This window comes from Trichoplusia ni, chromosome 25 (assembly GCF_003590095.1).
Source record: "Trichoplusia ni isolate ovarian cell line Hi5 chromosome 25, tn1, whole genome shotgun sequence".
NCBI lineage: Eukaryota > Metazoa > Arthropoda > Insecta > Lepidoptera > Noctuidae > Trichoplusia > Trichoplusia ni.
The window spans coordinates 2,302,167-2,318,428 of record NC_039502.1 but is presented as its reverse complement, the minus strand read 5'-3'; the positions used below and the strand labels follow the sequence as shown (position 1 = coordinate 2,318,428).

The 16,262-nt window shown below is 42.2% G+C and overlaps 2 protein-coding genes across 3 annotated transcripts; one reads left to right on the top strand and one right to left on the bottom strand.

The window, feature by feature from the left end:
* The first annotated feature begins 938 nt into the window (after positions 1–938).
* On the top strand, positions 939–6,977 carry LOC113505335 (serine/threonine-protein kinase TBK1). The gene is made up of 7 exons (XM_026887974.1): positions 939–1,970; positions 4,129–4,356; positions 5,107–5,242; positions 5,577–5,728; positions 5,797–6,374; positions 6,479–6,626; positions 6,702–6,977. Exons 1-7 carry the CDS (start codon positions 1,224–1,226, stop codon positions 6,912–6,914), a joined length of 2,202 nt encoding a protein of 733 aa, XP_026743775.1. The 5' UTR covers positions 939–1,223; the 3' UTR covers positions 6,915–6,977.
* Positions 6,978–8,281: 1,304 nt separating this feature from the next.
* LOC113505326 (protein VAC14 homolog) lies at positions 8,282–16,111 on the bottom strand. 2 transcript variants are annotated; one of them, XM_026887961.1, is made up of 13 exons: positions 15,811–16,111; positions 15,215–15,365; positions 14,764–14,994; positions 14,197–14,414; positions 13,958–14,078; positions 13,681–13,804; positions 13,164–13,541; positions 12,983–13,088; positions 12,640–12,814; positions 11,785–11,903; positions 10,413–10,492; positions 9,441–9,588; positions 8,282–9,362 (listed from the first exon to the last, which is right to left on the bottom strand). In XM_026887961.1, the coding sequence occupies exons 1-13, from the start codon at positions 15,909–15,911 to the stop codon at positions 9,215–9,217; spliced, it is 2,100 nt and encodes a 699-aa protein (XP_026743762.1). In that variant the 5' UTR covers positions 15,912–16,111; the 3' UTR covers positions 8,282–9,214. The 2 variants fall into 2 exon arrangements, with proteins under 2 accessions (XP_026743762.1, XP_026743763.1); XM_026887962.1 differs by lacking the exon at positions 9,441–9,588 and having other exon boundaries at positions 15,811–16,109.
* Positions 16,112–16,262: the final 151 nt, after the last annotated feature.

The following is a 16,262-nucleotide window of genomic DNA, read 5'->3' as shown; positions in this document are numbered from 1 at the left end:
TTATCGATGATCGCGGGTGGTGCATTCGATTTGTGGTGAGCAGTGTGCGGACTCTTCTATCCAAGGCGTCAAGTTCGGTGTGTGTCCACTTGAGTATGCCAAAGGAGTACATTATCACTGGCATGACCCAACCATTAAAGGCACGCACCATGTAACCGCCCGATAAAGAACTTTTTAGTACCTTATTCAGGCGGCCAAAGAAACGTGTCTGTAACGATTGTTTCATGTCAGCGACATTAATGCCTAACGCCTCTGACATGCCCAAGTATTTGTAACCTACAAATACTTGGGTATGTCTCCGTTGAGGAGAGGGACCTCAGGTTTATAGAATCCGAGACCGAGAATTCTGATGGAATTACTGAAGCTTTCAGTAATCATCAGTAACTTCATCAGTTGCAACTTGTTGGAAGCAAACAATTTTAGGTCATCCATGTATAACAAGTGGGAGATTACCTGGCTTCCTCTCCGCAACGAATAGCCCAGCCTTGAATTCTCAAGCAGAGTGCTAAGAGGATTCAAGGCTAAACAGAACCACAGGGGACTCAAACTGTCACCTTGAAATATTCCCCGCCCAATCCTAATAAGTTTACCGTTCTTTTGGATATCCCGACACCCTGGATAGTGAAGCACCGTAGTCCATTGCCTCATACATGACTTCAAAAAAGTGCGTAGAGTTGTATTGATTTTATACAACTCCAGCACCCTCATGAGCCATGCATGTGGCACCGAATCATAGGCCTTCTTATAATCTAGCCAACATGTAGACACACCCTTTTTGGAGCGGCGAACTTGTTGGCAAATAGTCATATCAATAAGGAGTAGCTCCTTATTATTATTATTATAGGTCCTGAGACAAGTGCGTTCAAGTACAAATATAAAGTCCTCAGTTTTATACCATTAGTAAAGATTTATTATGCACGTTGATTCCGTAGGTATGGCAAGTCCATTTTAGTCTAGGGACTGTACGTGACATGTGTGTAGTGTCACTGTCAGCGCCGTCAGCGGCGATATCTTTGTTTGGTTGGCTTTGTTGATGTTGAGAGTAGGGGCAGATATACTGCAATTATTTATTTTTGATGAATAAGTGCTTAATTTTTGGAATGATTGTTGAGTGCTAATCGTTTATTTACCAGCATAAGTTCGCACACCAAAACTTGCATGACGAACAGTTTTTTTGAAAGGACACCGTCGAATAATAAGTATTTCACGAGTAACTTTCGAATATGTCGTTCTTAAGAGGATCTGAGAATTATGTTTGGTGCACGACTAGCGTCCTGGGTAAAGGCGCTACAGGCGCAGTATTCCAGGGTGTTAATAAGAATAATGGCGAGCCAGTGGCTGTAAAGACGTTCAACCAACTTAGCCATATGAGACCCCACGATGTACAGATGAGAGAGTTTGAAGTCCTTAAAAAGGTCAAACATGAAAACATCGTAAAACTTCTTGCAATCGAAGAAGAACAGGAAGGGCGCGGTAAAGTCATAGTGATGGAACTCTGCACGGGCGGTAGTTTGTTCAATATACTTGACGACCCTGAGAACACATATGGCCTTCAAGAACATGAGTTTCTGTTGGTATTGGAACATTTAACAGCGGGCATGAAGCATTTGCGCGATAATAACTTAGTGCATAGAGATCTGAAGCCAGGAAACATAATGAAGTATATAAATGAGGATGGTACCACCACATACAAGCTCACAGACTTTGGTGCTGCCCGCGAGCTGCAGGAGGAAGAGCAGTTTGTATCTTTGTATGGCACGGAGGAATACCTGCACCCTGACATGTATGAGCGAGCAGTTCTTAGGAAGCCAGTGGGCAAGAGCTTTGGAGCAACTGTAGACTTGTGGTCAATAGGGGTAACTTTGTACCATGTAGCTACAGGTCAGTTGCCTTTTAGACCATATGGAGGCAGGAAAAACAAAGAGACCATGTTTTATATTACTACTAAGAAGGCATCTGGAGTAATTTCTGTAAGTGTACCAACTTCATTTGTGACATTACATCATTTGGTAGTTTATTGTTAACATAATATTAATATGTAATCCCACCAAAAACATTAAATGTAAAAAAATGCCAAGTCTCTCGATGCAGTCTTTCCATCGTAAAAAGTTTTGAGATCTCATAGAAGCCAAGTCCTATTCAAAATATTTTGTAGTTATAAATCAACATTTAGTAATTGTATCAATAGTTTTCTTTATATTATAATTATAGTGACTTGGCAATGAGCACAAGAAGAAACAAATAAAACGGCATATTTGTAGGAGTTGAAAGTTACACACACCGCATGCGTAAACATTAATATCACAAAATTAATTTTCTTTTGGTTTATCCGTGTCGTCCCAACCGAATTTCGGCAACGGCAGTCAGTCTTAGTGTCCTCTCGATTCATTTACTTTCATAAAGCGATGGCCCGTAAGGTATTCTTAATTATTGTATTGGAGCATGTAGTCGGTAGTGACCATCATGATTCACACATAACAAATAATCTGATCACTGGTCTCGTCAGTAACATTTGCACATAATTCCAGGCATCAAGCAGCTTTTAATTTGTGCTCATTGCCAAGTCACTATAATTATAATATAAAGAAAACTATTGATACAATTACTAAATGTTGATTTATAACTACAAAATATTTTGAATAGGACTTGGCTTCTATGAGATCTCAAAACTTTTTACGATGGAAAGACTGCATCGAGAGACTTGGCATTTTTTTACATTTAATGTTTTTGGTGGGATCTCATTTATTTTTTGTAAGTGTATTTCTTTCTTTTTTTTTAGGTGTCATAATTTCTAGGACTTCAGCTACTGCTTTGCTTAGAACCCATTCTCTATCTCTATCTCTTTTGTTTCTTCTCTGAGACTTCGTTACTTCTAATGTAAACAAGCTTAAACTTATATATATATGCATATATATATCTACTAACTTACAAACTATAGCTAAACTAAACTAAATAACACGTAAAGTTCTCCGAATATCAATTATCACTACAATATTTTTTAGTTTCGAAATGGTTTTTCATAGACAGGTGGCGCTATCAAATGAAAATTATCGAATTATTCTGAAGTACTACTTAGACTGCGCTTTGTAACGAAACCATAGCGCGATTCAGACACGTACAACGCCATCTATCGAGCGCGCATACAATATTTATCGCAATACAATGGAGTTTTAGCTTTATTAATTTAATGAATTATGAATTTTATGTATTAATTTGTATTAATGATAGTCTGTGTATTACATTTATATTATTCTTTTCTATTCTATGTATGTATTCATCCAATTGAATAGGTACTTAAACAACGAACAAAGTTAACAATGCAGTCAAAATCCATACATAATGTTCTTGCCAAACCGCAAATATAAAATTGTTTTCTATGGCATATTATTTTTTAATGTTTTTATAATTTTTCCTTTATATGTGGCTAAGGACCTATCTTGGTGCAAAATTTGAAGTTTCTAAGTCTGCTAGAAGTACCTTAGATTTTTGATGATCTGTCAGTGAGTCAGTGAGTCAGTGAGTGACAAAATGGTGTAACTTTGATCGACCGTAACTCCTAAACCATTAATTCAATTGGCATGTAATTTCGAACTTAAGCTTGTTCTAATGCCTACTATTATTCCCCGAAAAGCTAAACTCCTAGCTTTGTCCACGTCGAAGATACAGGGGGGGGCGAAACAGCCGCGAATCGCTTCGAGAAAAGATGGTACGGCCGTGCCCGTTTTGCTCGAGACTTGGCAGGGGGCACTGCCGTGCCCTCAGATAAAGTACTTAAATCTTTCCACTACATAGAATGAGACTACTAGATCAGAGACTTTTTATGAATTGTAGTCCTTTAGAACCCCTTGTATTGGCTATTTTTCTCTCCTGCCATGCATAAACTAAGCATAGTATTTAAATTACTGCATGTTATTAAAATTAGTTTTATAAGCATTTACTGTTTTTTGCATACCAGAATGGTGAAATGTGCTGTGCTAAAATTATATTTGTAACCCCTCATTTTATCCAACTTTCCCACAAATAAGCATTTCTTTCTTTCAAAAATAATATTACAATATGAATTATGAACAGTATTTTCTAGTTTTTGATCAATGCAAGTATATAAATTGAGTGATTTGCATACCACAGGGCACACAAACGACTGACAATGGCCCCATTGACTGGGCGCGAGATCTGCCGCCCCACTGTCAGCTAAGTGTTGGGCTTCGCAAACTAGTCACTCCACTCCTGGCTGGACTGCTAGAGGTGGACCCTCACAGGATTTGGACTTTTGAACGATTTTTTTCAGAAGTACAAGTTACTACATCTACAACAGCTGTACATGTTTTTCATGTAAATAAAGCTGCCAGCATAAAGGTGAGGCTAAATTAAAAATTTTTCATAGACTTATTATTTGTCATTAAATTCTCTCTTTTCCAAAATTACCAAATGTTCTTCAAACATGATTATTGTTGCAACAAAACATTTTGAATCTATACTTTAAGATGTGATTGGTTATTACAACAACTCATTTGTGATTATTAATATACACGACTAGTTTAGGCGGTCGCTAGCCGTTCGAAATAGCATGATCCCGACGACTGAGTTTGCGCAAGACTCGTTACGCCGACTCAGATTCTCTCGTGAAATAATTCCGACAAACTGCTGCTATTGTTTTAAACAATAATTGGCGTTTATTCCTATATTGAGTAATTCTCTTTCAGACCGTTTTTAAATGGTAGACACTGTTTTCGTAACACGCTCCTATAAACACCGTTGAACGCGCGAGCTTACATAGAATATTTTATTGTAACGATTACCGCGCATCGCTCACTTAACGATAATTATGATGTGATTGATGGTTTCCAAAAAGGGCTTTTATAAGAATCCTCCAAGTCCTGGTCGTACGGCTACCAGTCGCAGTCAGTCAGTTACCCCTTAACAGAATCGACTAATGGATCGAAATGGCAAAAGATCGCAGACGCTGTTCCAATACTTAATTTTTTTTATTGCGCGCCTTAGTAAATTGAACAAAAGGAACAGAGTGTCGTAGTCATGTAGTCAGCCACCAACGGCGGCCCCGGTAAAACCGCAGCCTTATATACAGTATACCTTTATTAATTGCAGGTTTTCCTAAAGCCAGACGAAAAGTACGAACACCTGCAAACTTACATTTGTGAGCAAACCAGTGTGGTTGCCGAGTCACAGATATTGCTCTACAAGGACAAACTTATGCTCAATGAAATCAATGAAAACACCACAGGTAGGTAATCAGTTTTGCTTATTAATATAATAACCCGGTGACAAAAATCGAGATAGATATAACACTTAAATACGAAGATAAATGAAACGCAGACAAGCTACTTTTTTAGGTATAGAACTAGATGAGACTTGCTGGTGTCCATGCTTTAATGCAAGCTTATCATGAATATGTCGGTTCTATATTACGGTATCAAATATTATTATAGCAAACTATAAAACTAACCGCCGATTTTAAGACAGGGGCACTCAGAAAAATGTTTCGAAACCGTTTAAAATGTTCCGAATATTTATTATATTCATAATATGTACTGACACCAATGATATATTATGTTCAGGTAAAGACTACCCTGAGACAACAGCCGAGGAGCCGCTGATGCTGTTCAACAAAAACAACAACAACGTGAGCATGGCGCCGGAGCCTGAGATACCAAAGTTTCCCGTGTTCCCCAACATAGTGTCCGTAGAGAACGATGCCAGCCAGGCCAAGGTGAGTCGACTCGTTCGCCGCGAAAATGTCGTCCCGAGCAGATTTAACGTAGCGTTCGATTCGGGCAGACGGCGTGCAGCGTGGGGCACGTCCTGAAGCGGCGCGTGGAGGCGCTGTGCGCCGCGTCCGTGCTGTGCGGCGCGTGCGTGGCGCGCTGGGGGGCGCTGCTGGGCGCGCGACTGGCGCGGGTGGCGGCGCGCGCCGACGCGCTGCACGCGCACGCGCAGCTGGCGCTGGCGGCCGCGCGCGCGCTGGACCTGGCCGCCGCCGCCGCGCGCGCGCCCGCCGAGGCCTGGGCGGCGCGCGCGCAGCGCCTGGCGCAGGACGCGGGCTCGCTGCGCGCCGCCGCCGCCGCGCTGGTGGCGCGCCACGCGCAGCCCTCGCTGCGGGCCGAGTTCGACGCGGCGCAGGCGCCCTGCCCCAGCCAGCTGCGCCTGCACGTGAAGGCCAGGACGCTGGTGGAGCGGCTGCGCGACTCGTGGCAGCACCTGGTGCGGGACCGCGCCACGCGCTCGCTCACCTACAACGACGAGCAGTTCCACGTGCTGGAGCGCATCACCGTGGCCGAGACGGGCCGCCGCGCCCGCTCGCTGCTGCAGAAGGCCTCCCCGCTGGCTCGCGCTCGAGCGGACGCGATTGCAGACTGGTTAGTCATAACATTCCAGAGCTGTCTAACTTTTACACATAATAATTCCTCTATGGTTTCTTTTCTTAAAGATGATTGTACCTCATAAATACATTGCATGTTAGGTACAAAGTGGCTCAGACGGTGTACCTGCAGACGCAGATCTTGGACAAGGACGTGTCGGGTGCAGAGCTGAAGTTGCTAACGCTGGCGGCGCGCGTGCAGGAGGCGGAGCACTCCGTGCGGGAGCATATCAACGATGCGCACGCGCAGGTGGGGGCCCGACCGCAAAGCTATACAAATTAGCATAGGGTCACATTCAGATAATCATCTTTAAATGCTTTACAGCTAAATGCGTCAAAAGTGAGTACGGAGATCGAGGAAACAACAAAGGTAAACGAAGCGTCACGTAGTAACGTCAACAAGAAGGGCGTAGTGGGCGCGAGCGGCGCCGGAGTACGCGCGCTATTGGCCGCGCAGGACGGGCTGGCCGCCGCGCTGGCCGGCAACGCCGCGCTGCTCACCAAGCTGGCGGACCTCACGCACTCGCTGCAGCCCTAGCCGCACTGCTCACTCACTTGGACTGTACTGCTAATCGACGCGCATTCTTTAATAATGTAGAACGAAAAATAAATCAACACTATTGACTACCAAAACAGATAATACCAAACCTCATCGGATAGGACATCGGTTCATGAGATACAGCCTGGTGATGGGCGGACAAACAGCAGTGGCTCATTAATAGGGATCCGCTTTTGCTTTTTGGGTACAAAACCCTAAAACCATCGAATTTAGGAAGTAAAAAATGTTTTGATCTCATTTTTCCCTTCAGTAATATTGTTGTAGAATCTGAGTTTCACACTGACACATTCCATTTTAATTTAGCATATCGTTGGGTTTAACGCCGCATTCATTTTCAAGATAATGGACATCAAATCAATTTCTAGTATTCCTATTTATAAGGAACATAATAATATTAAATATATATATATGGTGCTAGATATTATTCAACTCTCTCTACATCGCACCCCTTTCAGTTTCTGTCTCGGGAGCTGGTACTATAATAGAGGTATTTGACACTGCAACCTTTTATATATTAGATTATCAGAGATTAAGTCCGATTAACAGCCAAGCTGGTTTCTTAAACAGCGCCATTACTTACTTCTTGAATTGCCCTTCGTGTAAGCCATTTGATAGCCAATAAACTGAAGGTCAATTATTTAAATTAGACTGTGGACCTTAAGATTCACTCTATTTTGTAATCACACTACATTGTTTACAAACCACAGCTGTTCGCTCAGGAAGTTAGTTTAATGCTGGCTGTTTCGTAAACAGGGTAGTCTACCGTGCGACACAGACAAAGATTTACATTGTTGTGCATCATACGAAATAAAAAATGGTTGCCTGTAAAGTCGGTTTTACGGGCGAAGATTTTACGTGACAACGTCTTTTTCTCGGTAGAATATTTATTGATATGAATATAATTAAATTGCACAATAGGAACAAGGAATTGAATGAAAATAAGAATTGCACAAATTTTAACTATAGAAATATATTTTGTTTACTAAAACATTGTACATGTAAGCGCCGATTCAATGCGCCTAATTCTCTAGTGCTGCGCGCGCGGCAGACCGATCATAGTTGAGTGGGAGAGAGACGCAAGGCATTCGGCGGGCCTCTCTCTCGTTCGGTGACTCATCGTAACGTTACCGGGCGTTACACTTTTTCATAAGTGACTCCCAGCCGCAACCTAATTTAAGACGTTGTCACGTCAAAATCAAGTAATTTATAAATATCTTCCTTGTTGTGTTCACCGAACAAAATAAATATCATCACTTAGTCATAAGGATTACACATTTGTAAAGATATAATAGTTTATTCGTAAATTAAATAATATAACGAAAATTGTTACTAAATAATTATAACACTTTATGAAAAAATATTTGGTTTTATTAAATTGTGTATAAATACTGGAATGTCTATTAATAACAAATATTCACAAAACAACAGTTACTATGGGTAATTCGGTATAACTTCAAATAACTTGTATAATGTATATGCTTACAAGTTGTAATATTGTTCTGTCTCATCATATACCTTATATATAATTCAAAACATTTCCAAGTGCAACATTTTCACATGCTCTAGCCAGTATACAAATACATAGTCACATGAAGGTAAACGTAATTTAAATAACACTGCGCCTGTCTAATTAACCACATCAGCTTGGACAAATTATTACCTTGCCAGGTCAAGCATCGCGAACTACATTCGTTTTTTATTGAATGATGCATGCAACGGTTTACTCACGCGTATTTATCGGGAGTGCCCGACTAGTTTCGGACCCAACCGTAGTCCTTAATCATGAGCTGAGACGGGGACGGGGTATTAGTTCTCGTAATATTGTGATTCTGAACAATGACTCATTTTTCTGAACGCCTTAACGGATTTTGAGGTATATGATAGAATGTACATATTTATCGTTACAGACTGAGTCACCCCGAAAAGCATACGTGACGTTTTGGCATAAAATTATAAAAGGTGTTTTGCTGGTGAATGCAAAGTTCTATTGCGACTTGAAAACATACTTTTTATGTTCGTAATATAAAATAGACACTAGAAACGACTTTAGATATACAATCCATTAAAAATATAAAAAAGCAACAATCTAACCAAGTAAATTGATAAAATTAGCTTCACATTAAACGTATTTTTAAGTCAAGTTACGAAGCTACGTATTCATACGACAAAATAGGCTAAAACATCTCAGTTATCTCGTAGGTACTGGTAAATGTCGAGATTACTTCCATCGTATGCCATAAGATCTAAGATATCACGTTAGTTGCAACAATGATGGCGGGCTATGAGTATCCCTTGTCGAGCAGCTTGCCGCGACTCCGGTCTACCATCTTGTACTCGCGGTGCGCCGCTTGCACGCGCTGGAACTCTTCCAGTAGTTTGTCGAAGTCAATCGCCGGCTCCACGTCGTCTGCCTTCCCCGCGATCGACCTGGAAATAAGTCATCGTTACCGGGCTGACATCTGAAGCGCGCCTGGGGTAACGCTGGGTGTAGCCTGAGACACGCACGTGGGCGCGGCGGGGGCGGCGGGCGCGCACTGCAGCCGGCGGCGCAGCGCGTGGAAGGCGTCGGACTGCGGCAGCAGCATCAGCACGCCGTACAGCGCGCCGCGCAGCGCCGCCGCCTGCGCGCCGCACAGCAGCTCCAGCCGCAGGTCTGCGCGCGGAACACACCGTTACAGCCGACAGCCAAGCGCCGCTTCTCAACATTACACACGGTCATACGTTTCGTACATTACGTATATGTAAAAGGGAAAAATATTAAACATTAAAATCGATGCAGGAGATTATTCAACTCGGTGTCAAAGGTACTCGCATCTTACACCAATGTTCAAAACAGCAAGCAAACTGCTGTGTTGAACGTTGACCAAAGGCGCAAGATACCACGGATGAACGCATTTAGTTGGAATTACCTGCGAATCGACCTGCAACGCTATCTAACGTTGGGCCCATGAGCCGTACATGACACACATTACAACATACTAGTATTAAAATTGGAAAAGTATCTCTGTCAAGTGTCAGTCTGTTTTACGATATACCTCTTAAACTATTTGCCTGATCAAAAACAACTACAACTTGGTTCAGCAAGTTTTTATCGTAGAACTATAAAAATGTTCAGAAATTCGAAAAACTAAAGCTTCTCAACCCTGTTACTTAATGTATAAATAAACGCTTGGACTTACAACGGAACGTGCACGACTCGCAGGTGAGGAACTCGTAATGACATAGGTGGACATAACCATAACGATATTCGACAGTCATAATATCATAGAATGACCGTATCGAGAGTAACTTAACCCGTGATCGATGAACTTGTGCAGATGTAACGAGCTCCGCACATTATTTACAATGTATTGTATAGTCATATTATATTGCTTTTCTAGTCAAATTTTGGAAATAGGTACATTTGTAATATAGAAAGATCATGTAAGGCATTAAACATGCGTGTGACTCAGGTCACAAGACTTGTATGATACTCACAGGCAAAAATGGGTGACTCAATGAGCTGCACCAGCTTGTCTACTTCCGTTAGGAAGTCTACAGTGATCTCCAAATCTCCACTGTTCGCTGTTCAGGAAGTAATCATTATTATGCCTACACATAAAGCTGCACTAGGAACCATTTTAAATGGGTATAATTATACTACTAGTAATAAAATTGTAAAGAAAGACAGTTATGTACATTGGAAGTAAATGGGAAAAATACTCCTAGAAGACTACTCCTCATACAAGTAACAGAGGCCAAGAACATATTTTTATAATTTTCTGTATATTTCGTCAGGTCTGGTCTACTGGTAAAAATATAAATATGCATATTGGCCTTAGGAAAAGTTGTTCAATATAAGGAGTTCTGTTTCAGGTTGCCCCAATTGGAACTTTGTCCGAAAGACTTAGTTTAACCGCATATGCAGTGAAAAAAATCGATAAAAATCTGATGTGGATACAGCAAAAATAGTTTTTTTAACTACTTTCATAGCCTTATATCATACGGCATCCTTCACCGGGGAAGATGTGCCAATAGAAATAAATCTATCATTGTTTGGACTTGAAATGACCCCTTTTTTTTCTGGGGTGAAACGCTAGTGTCTTCAACCCACGTCGAGGGCACGGCGGCGTGGGGATATGTCGGACTTCCACCGACTAAAAACACCCCGGGCCCCTTCTACTGCTTTAGCCAGAGTCACGGGATCGCTCGCGCATACTCTGCGCGACTCTGGCTGGCTCTAGTCCTTTGGACTCCTTCTCAAGGGATGGGTGTAAAAAGCCCACCCCTCACTCCTCATAAAAACGCGCAGGACGACGCGCCCGTCTCGTTCTTGGCCTGCTGGCTGATCGAGTGTCAGGGTGCCCTCCCTGCCACCCGCAGGCCCGATTGAAATGACCCCTGCGATTGTTTTGACGTTTCATCATAGAGTACCCAGTTAGGAAATGTCGACTTCAGCGAGCTTAAAAACATTTGATATGTGAAAATTATATTTGTAAAAAAAAAATTAAATTGCCCAGCTACATTTTAGAAAACTAAACTTTTTAATGTATAAGTGTATCTATTAATAAAAATAAAATCTTTCCTGGAAAACTGCCAGCATAGCTGAAGCTAGGACTATTTTTTAAGGGTCGGATTAAGGATTTAGCCTTTTAACATAATTTAATTAAATAGGTAGTAGGTAATAATATCCACAAAACATACAAAAAAAAACTGTATTTACAGTTCTATGTAGACGACCAACGAAATAGCGGGCACAGCTTGTTTATATATTTTGTAAAAAGGATCATAATTGTATTGTTGTACATGTTAGGCTATCCTTATCCGACAGATTGAGCGTTGTCTGTGTGGCCGGGTAACAAAAGGATACAAGGAGGAGATGAGTTGGTTGCAGTGCGCGTAGTTGTGTGTGAGCAGACACAGCGCCAGCAGCGACACGGGGCTGTGGCACCAGCACGGGTACAGCCCCGCGAACAGCGCGCGCGTGGCCTGCAAGCCGCGGAACACATTTTATATCATCTGTATAACTGATTTATTTCGCAAAACTTTGTGCTACATTGTTTTATTTTAATATTTACTTTCTACTAATTGAAAGACAAATCTCTATCGATATACCTAATCTTTTTTATTTGGCATGGTTGATGTACAACTTAGTGTCAGTGGGTGTCGCCTCATAATGATATTTTTCACCGTTTTTTGCAAATAATAATAACTTTGTACCTAATCTAATATATAAAATTCCCGTGTCACGATGTTAGTTACCGTACTCCTCCGAAACGGTACGACCGATTCTTATGAAATTTTGTATATATATTGGGTATGTCTGAGAATAGAACAACATCTATTTTTCATACCCCTAAATGATAAGGGTTGCTCACACTAAAAAATATTTTTTTATTTTTTGGACGAATTTTTTTGATTTTATTTTTTTATAATGTGGCATTGAAAAATACATACAACTAGAAATAATTTATTAGGCAAAACAACGTTTGCTGGGTGAGCTAGTACACATATAAATTCTGGCCTTCCTTCTCTTTTAAATAATATTTAAACATGGCGGATCACTCAAACAATATTCGATTTTTAGTCGCCCGATTTGATTTCCAGCTGCCTCTGTCACTTTGAGGTGTATAACAGCGACACATAGACTTTTAAGAATGTATTTTTCAGTTTGGTTCGAGCAATAAAGAGCTAGGTACAGTAGTAAGCGGTGGCAGTGACTTACGGGCTTGTTGAAGTTGCGCAGCTGCAGACGCAGGTCGTAGAGCTCGGCGGAGGTGAGCAGGATGGTGTTGAGCACGTCCACCATGGTGGCCACGAAGCGCAGGTTGCGCTCCTGCTGCAGGATGCGCGCCAGCGCCCTGTAGATGTCCTCCGCGTTCAGCAGGATACACAGCTGCCTGCAACATTATCACTCATACTACTACAATGCTACATAATAACGCTAAATTTTAGTCATTTAATTAATGATCCTATTTGCACGTAATAATATCACCATAGTAGTTATGTCTAATTTAATTATAATACGTGCAGTCTTGTTTCCTTACAATGTTAACAACATGACCCACCTAATAATAAAAGCACCTCTATCTTCCAATAAGTTTTCGTCAGCTGCCAATAACCTCAGCAGAGCTTGTAGGAACTTGTAATAGTAGGGGCTGGACTCGAGGTCACCTACGAAAGAAAGACTATTGTATGACATGGGGCGGTGTGTGAGCGGGTGTGGGTGGGGAGGGGGGGGGGGAGTACCGGGCGTGGGCGGCTCGCAGATCTCGGCGAGCACGGCCAGCGCGCGGCGCACGACGTCGTCGGCGGCGTCCGTGAGGCTGGCCACCAGGCTCACGAACAGGCGCTCGGTCTGCTGCAGCATGGCGCGCGGCCGCCGCACGTACAGGCGCAGCAGCCAGTCCAGCGCCGCCGCCTTGCTGTGCACCGAGCTGTGGTGCAGCGTCTGCGACAGGATGCCCACCAGCGCCGACACGTCCAGCGCCGCCGCGCCCTCCGCCCCCGCCGCGCCCTCCGCTCCCGCCGCGACCTCCGCCCCCGCCGCGCCCTCCGCCCCGCCGGCCTCCGACACCACCAGCTTCGTCAGCTGAAAGTTCACCGTTGCCGCCGTTTCACGAATACCTGACCAACGCTAAGGAAGCCTATGAGACATTCTTATACACATCATTACGAAACTGACGGTTGATGAAGATAAAAATGAAAGAGGGTAAGAAATTAAAATTAAGTGGATATAATGTGCAGTAGCTGCAACAAAGGATACTCTTCCGCGGCTCGTCGGAGTAGGCGAGGCAGGGCAACACGGCGCACAGGATGCCGGACGCGTACGGCAGCATGGCGGCGCCCGCCAGCTCCACGAACTCCTTGATCCACGTGATGGCCGTCAGCTGGGGACAGCGCGACACATTGTACATACTTATCACAATAGAACTTCAAAAGTGGCTTTCATATTTAAACTGAGTATTTAAATAAAAATTCACCAAGATTATTTGCCATATTTAAAGCGCCGAACCAAATATATCTGTAAGCATAGTAGGTACCTGTAACATCTCCTCGGGCGACTGCGCGTGTGTGATGAGGATGTTGATCATCGCCTGGAAGTCAACTCTAGACGGATCCTTCTTTATGCTCCTCAGAAATTCATTCAACTGGACGTCACACCTACGGAATTAAACTATTTTATAAGATAGAAATGCCACTATTTCAAACAGATAATTATATGACCAGTATCAGTCTTTGTGACCATAAGATTGTAATTTAGTATTTCGCAACAACTTGCATTCGTCTGATCTCAGGATTGGCGTCGTCCAGCATCTTGAAGAGCCCGTCGAGCAGCTCGGGCAGGTGGACGATGAGGTCGATGTCGGGCACGGCGTCCAGCACGGACACCCACGACACGATGAACTGGCGCCCGAACGCGTTACGCGTGTAGATGCGCTCGCGCAGCATCGGGATGAACGCCGCCAAGTCGAACGTCTGGCTCTCTGTCACTATGTCCTGTGTAAGTTGGCCAGTCATACATACTAAGTGTATACTCACTTACTCATAAATTATGTTAAATACGGCGATTTTACTGTTCTACTCCTTTCAAATAGGCATATTGGTATATGGTGAAAAAAAGATAGCACTACTCTATCTTCACTCTATCTTTTTTTTTTGGAATTGACACCAACTTTACGCGGATTAGTAGATAGTAACCTTAGGTTACGTAGCTGATATGAAAATTTTGGTATTCCGTTTGTATTTTGCTTTTTGATTCTAGAAATAGGTGTTGGGTTTAAAAAAAAATCTAAGTAAACATGAAGTTCAGTAAATTAATGTTACTCATTGTAGAGCACGTGTGTACCTTGACGAGTCGGTCGAGCAGCTCGGCGCCCTGCTTGACCTGCGGCTCGGGGTCGGCGGCCAGGCGCGCCAGCGCGTCGAACACGAGCGGGAAGTGGTCGAGCGCGGCGCCGCGCGCGATCTTCAGCACGTTGAACAGCGCCTCGGCCGCCTGGTAGCGCACGCGCGACTCGCTCTCGCTGAAGCAAGCCACGATCGGGTGCACCAGCTCCGACAGGTACTCAATGCATCCCTTTATAGGTTTCGATATTAATGAATCCATTACTTAACTTGTTTCATTTCTACATTACAAACATAGCTGAGTAGAGATTTAGATCCATAAACAGATTTACCATACCATAAAAAGCCATATACCAAACCCTATTGACTACAGTTTGCAAACAAATTGTTTCACTAAGTCTTCATTTAAACAAAAATCTTATATTTAGTTCAACAACTAAAGTTTTACTGACCTTTCCCAAACCAACAGCTACTGATGTCAGTCCCATGAGGGCTCCATTCTTTACATTTGGATTAGTTGAAGACATGAGATCCTGCCCAAGTACCCGTATAAGCCGCTTAATTTGACTAGTGTTTTTGGCATCGCTGAAGTCTTTTACCATTCTGTAAACATAGTTTATATATGTGTCATGTATGGAACCTGTCAAAGGTCTTTATATTAATAAGTAACTGAATATGGAAAAGTAAAAGAAATTTATGTAATATAAAAATGTATTGATGGGCTTGTATTTTTAAATTTTCTGTTACTTCAAGTAATTAAATCCGCAATTAATAAATAGTTTTTTTTTTATCACGATAGATTTTTTAGGCATTTTAAATAGCCTTTTTATAAACACCGAGCACCAGCCCGTCAGGCTCTGTTTTTGCATTTCTGAATTTTATTTAGATGTATAATTATAAACATAGCCGGCGATTGCGAAGAGTACCCACAAGGCGAGTACACTATTGTAAATAACATACCTAATCCCGAAAACTATGTGATTTTAATGAACTGAGTAGGTATATGGAGCGATGCAAAAATGGGTGGTTGAAAGGTAAGCAAACTTACTTCTCTATTTCAACGCCAGCAAATTTCCGTTTATCATATATCTTGTCGCATAACCCGCGAACGCAGGCTATGCTCAAAGGCGCATAATCCCTTTCGGACATTGTTTTTTATTTAAATTACAAATTCGACGTACAACACTAACTTAAATATGTGATACAAAAACTCTTTCCAAATTATTGTGTAAATGTGTTTTACAAACCGATCTTATGTCTCAGTCTTTTCTTATAAGTTAGACAGAGGTATGAAGAACATTATGTTTTTAATCCTCCTATTTCGAACATGTACCATCAGCTGATAGTGTCAGATTTGACATTTAAATTTTAAATTGCGTTTAGGAATTCACCATCTATGCAAGTTCGAACTATGGTCTTTCATTCTGTTTTTATAGTTTGTATGAAATATTTTAACGTTTATTTGTTACAACAAAGTCTTGAATCATATATATATGAAGG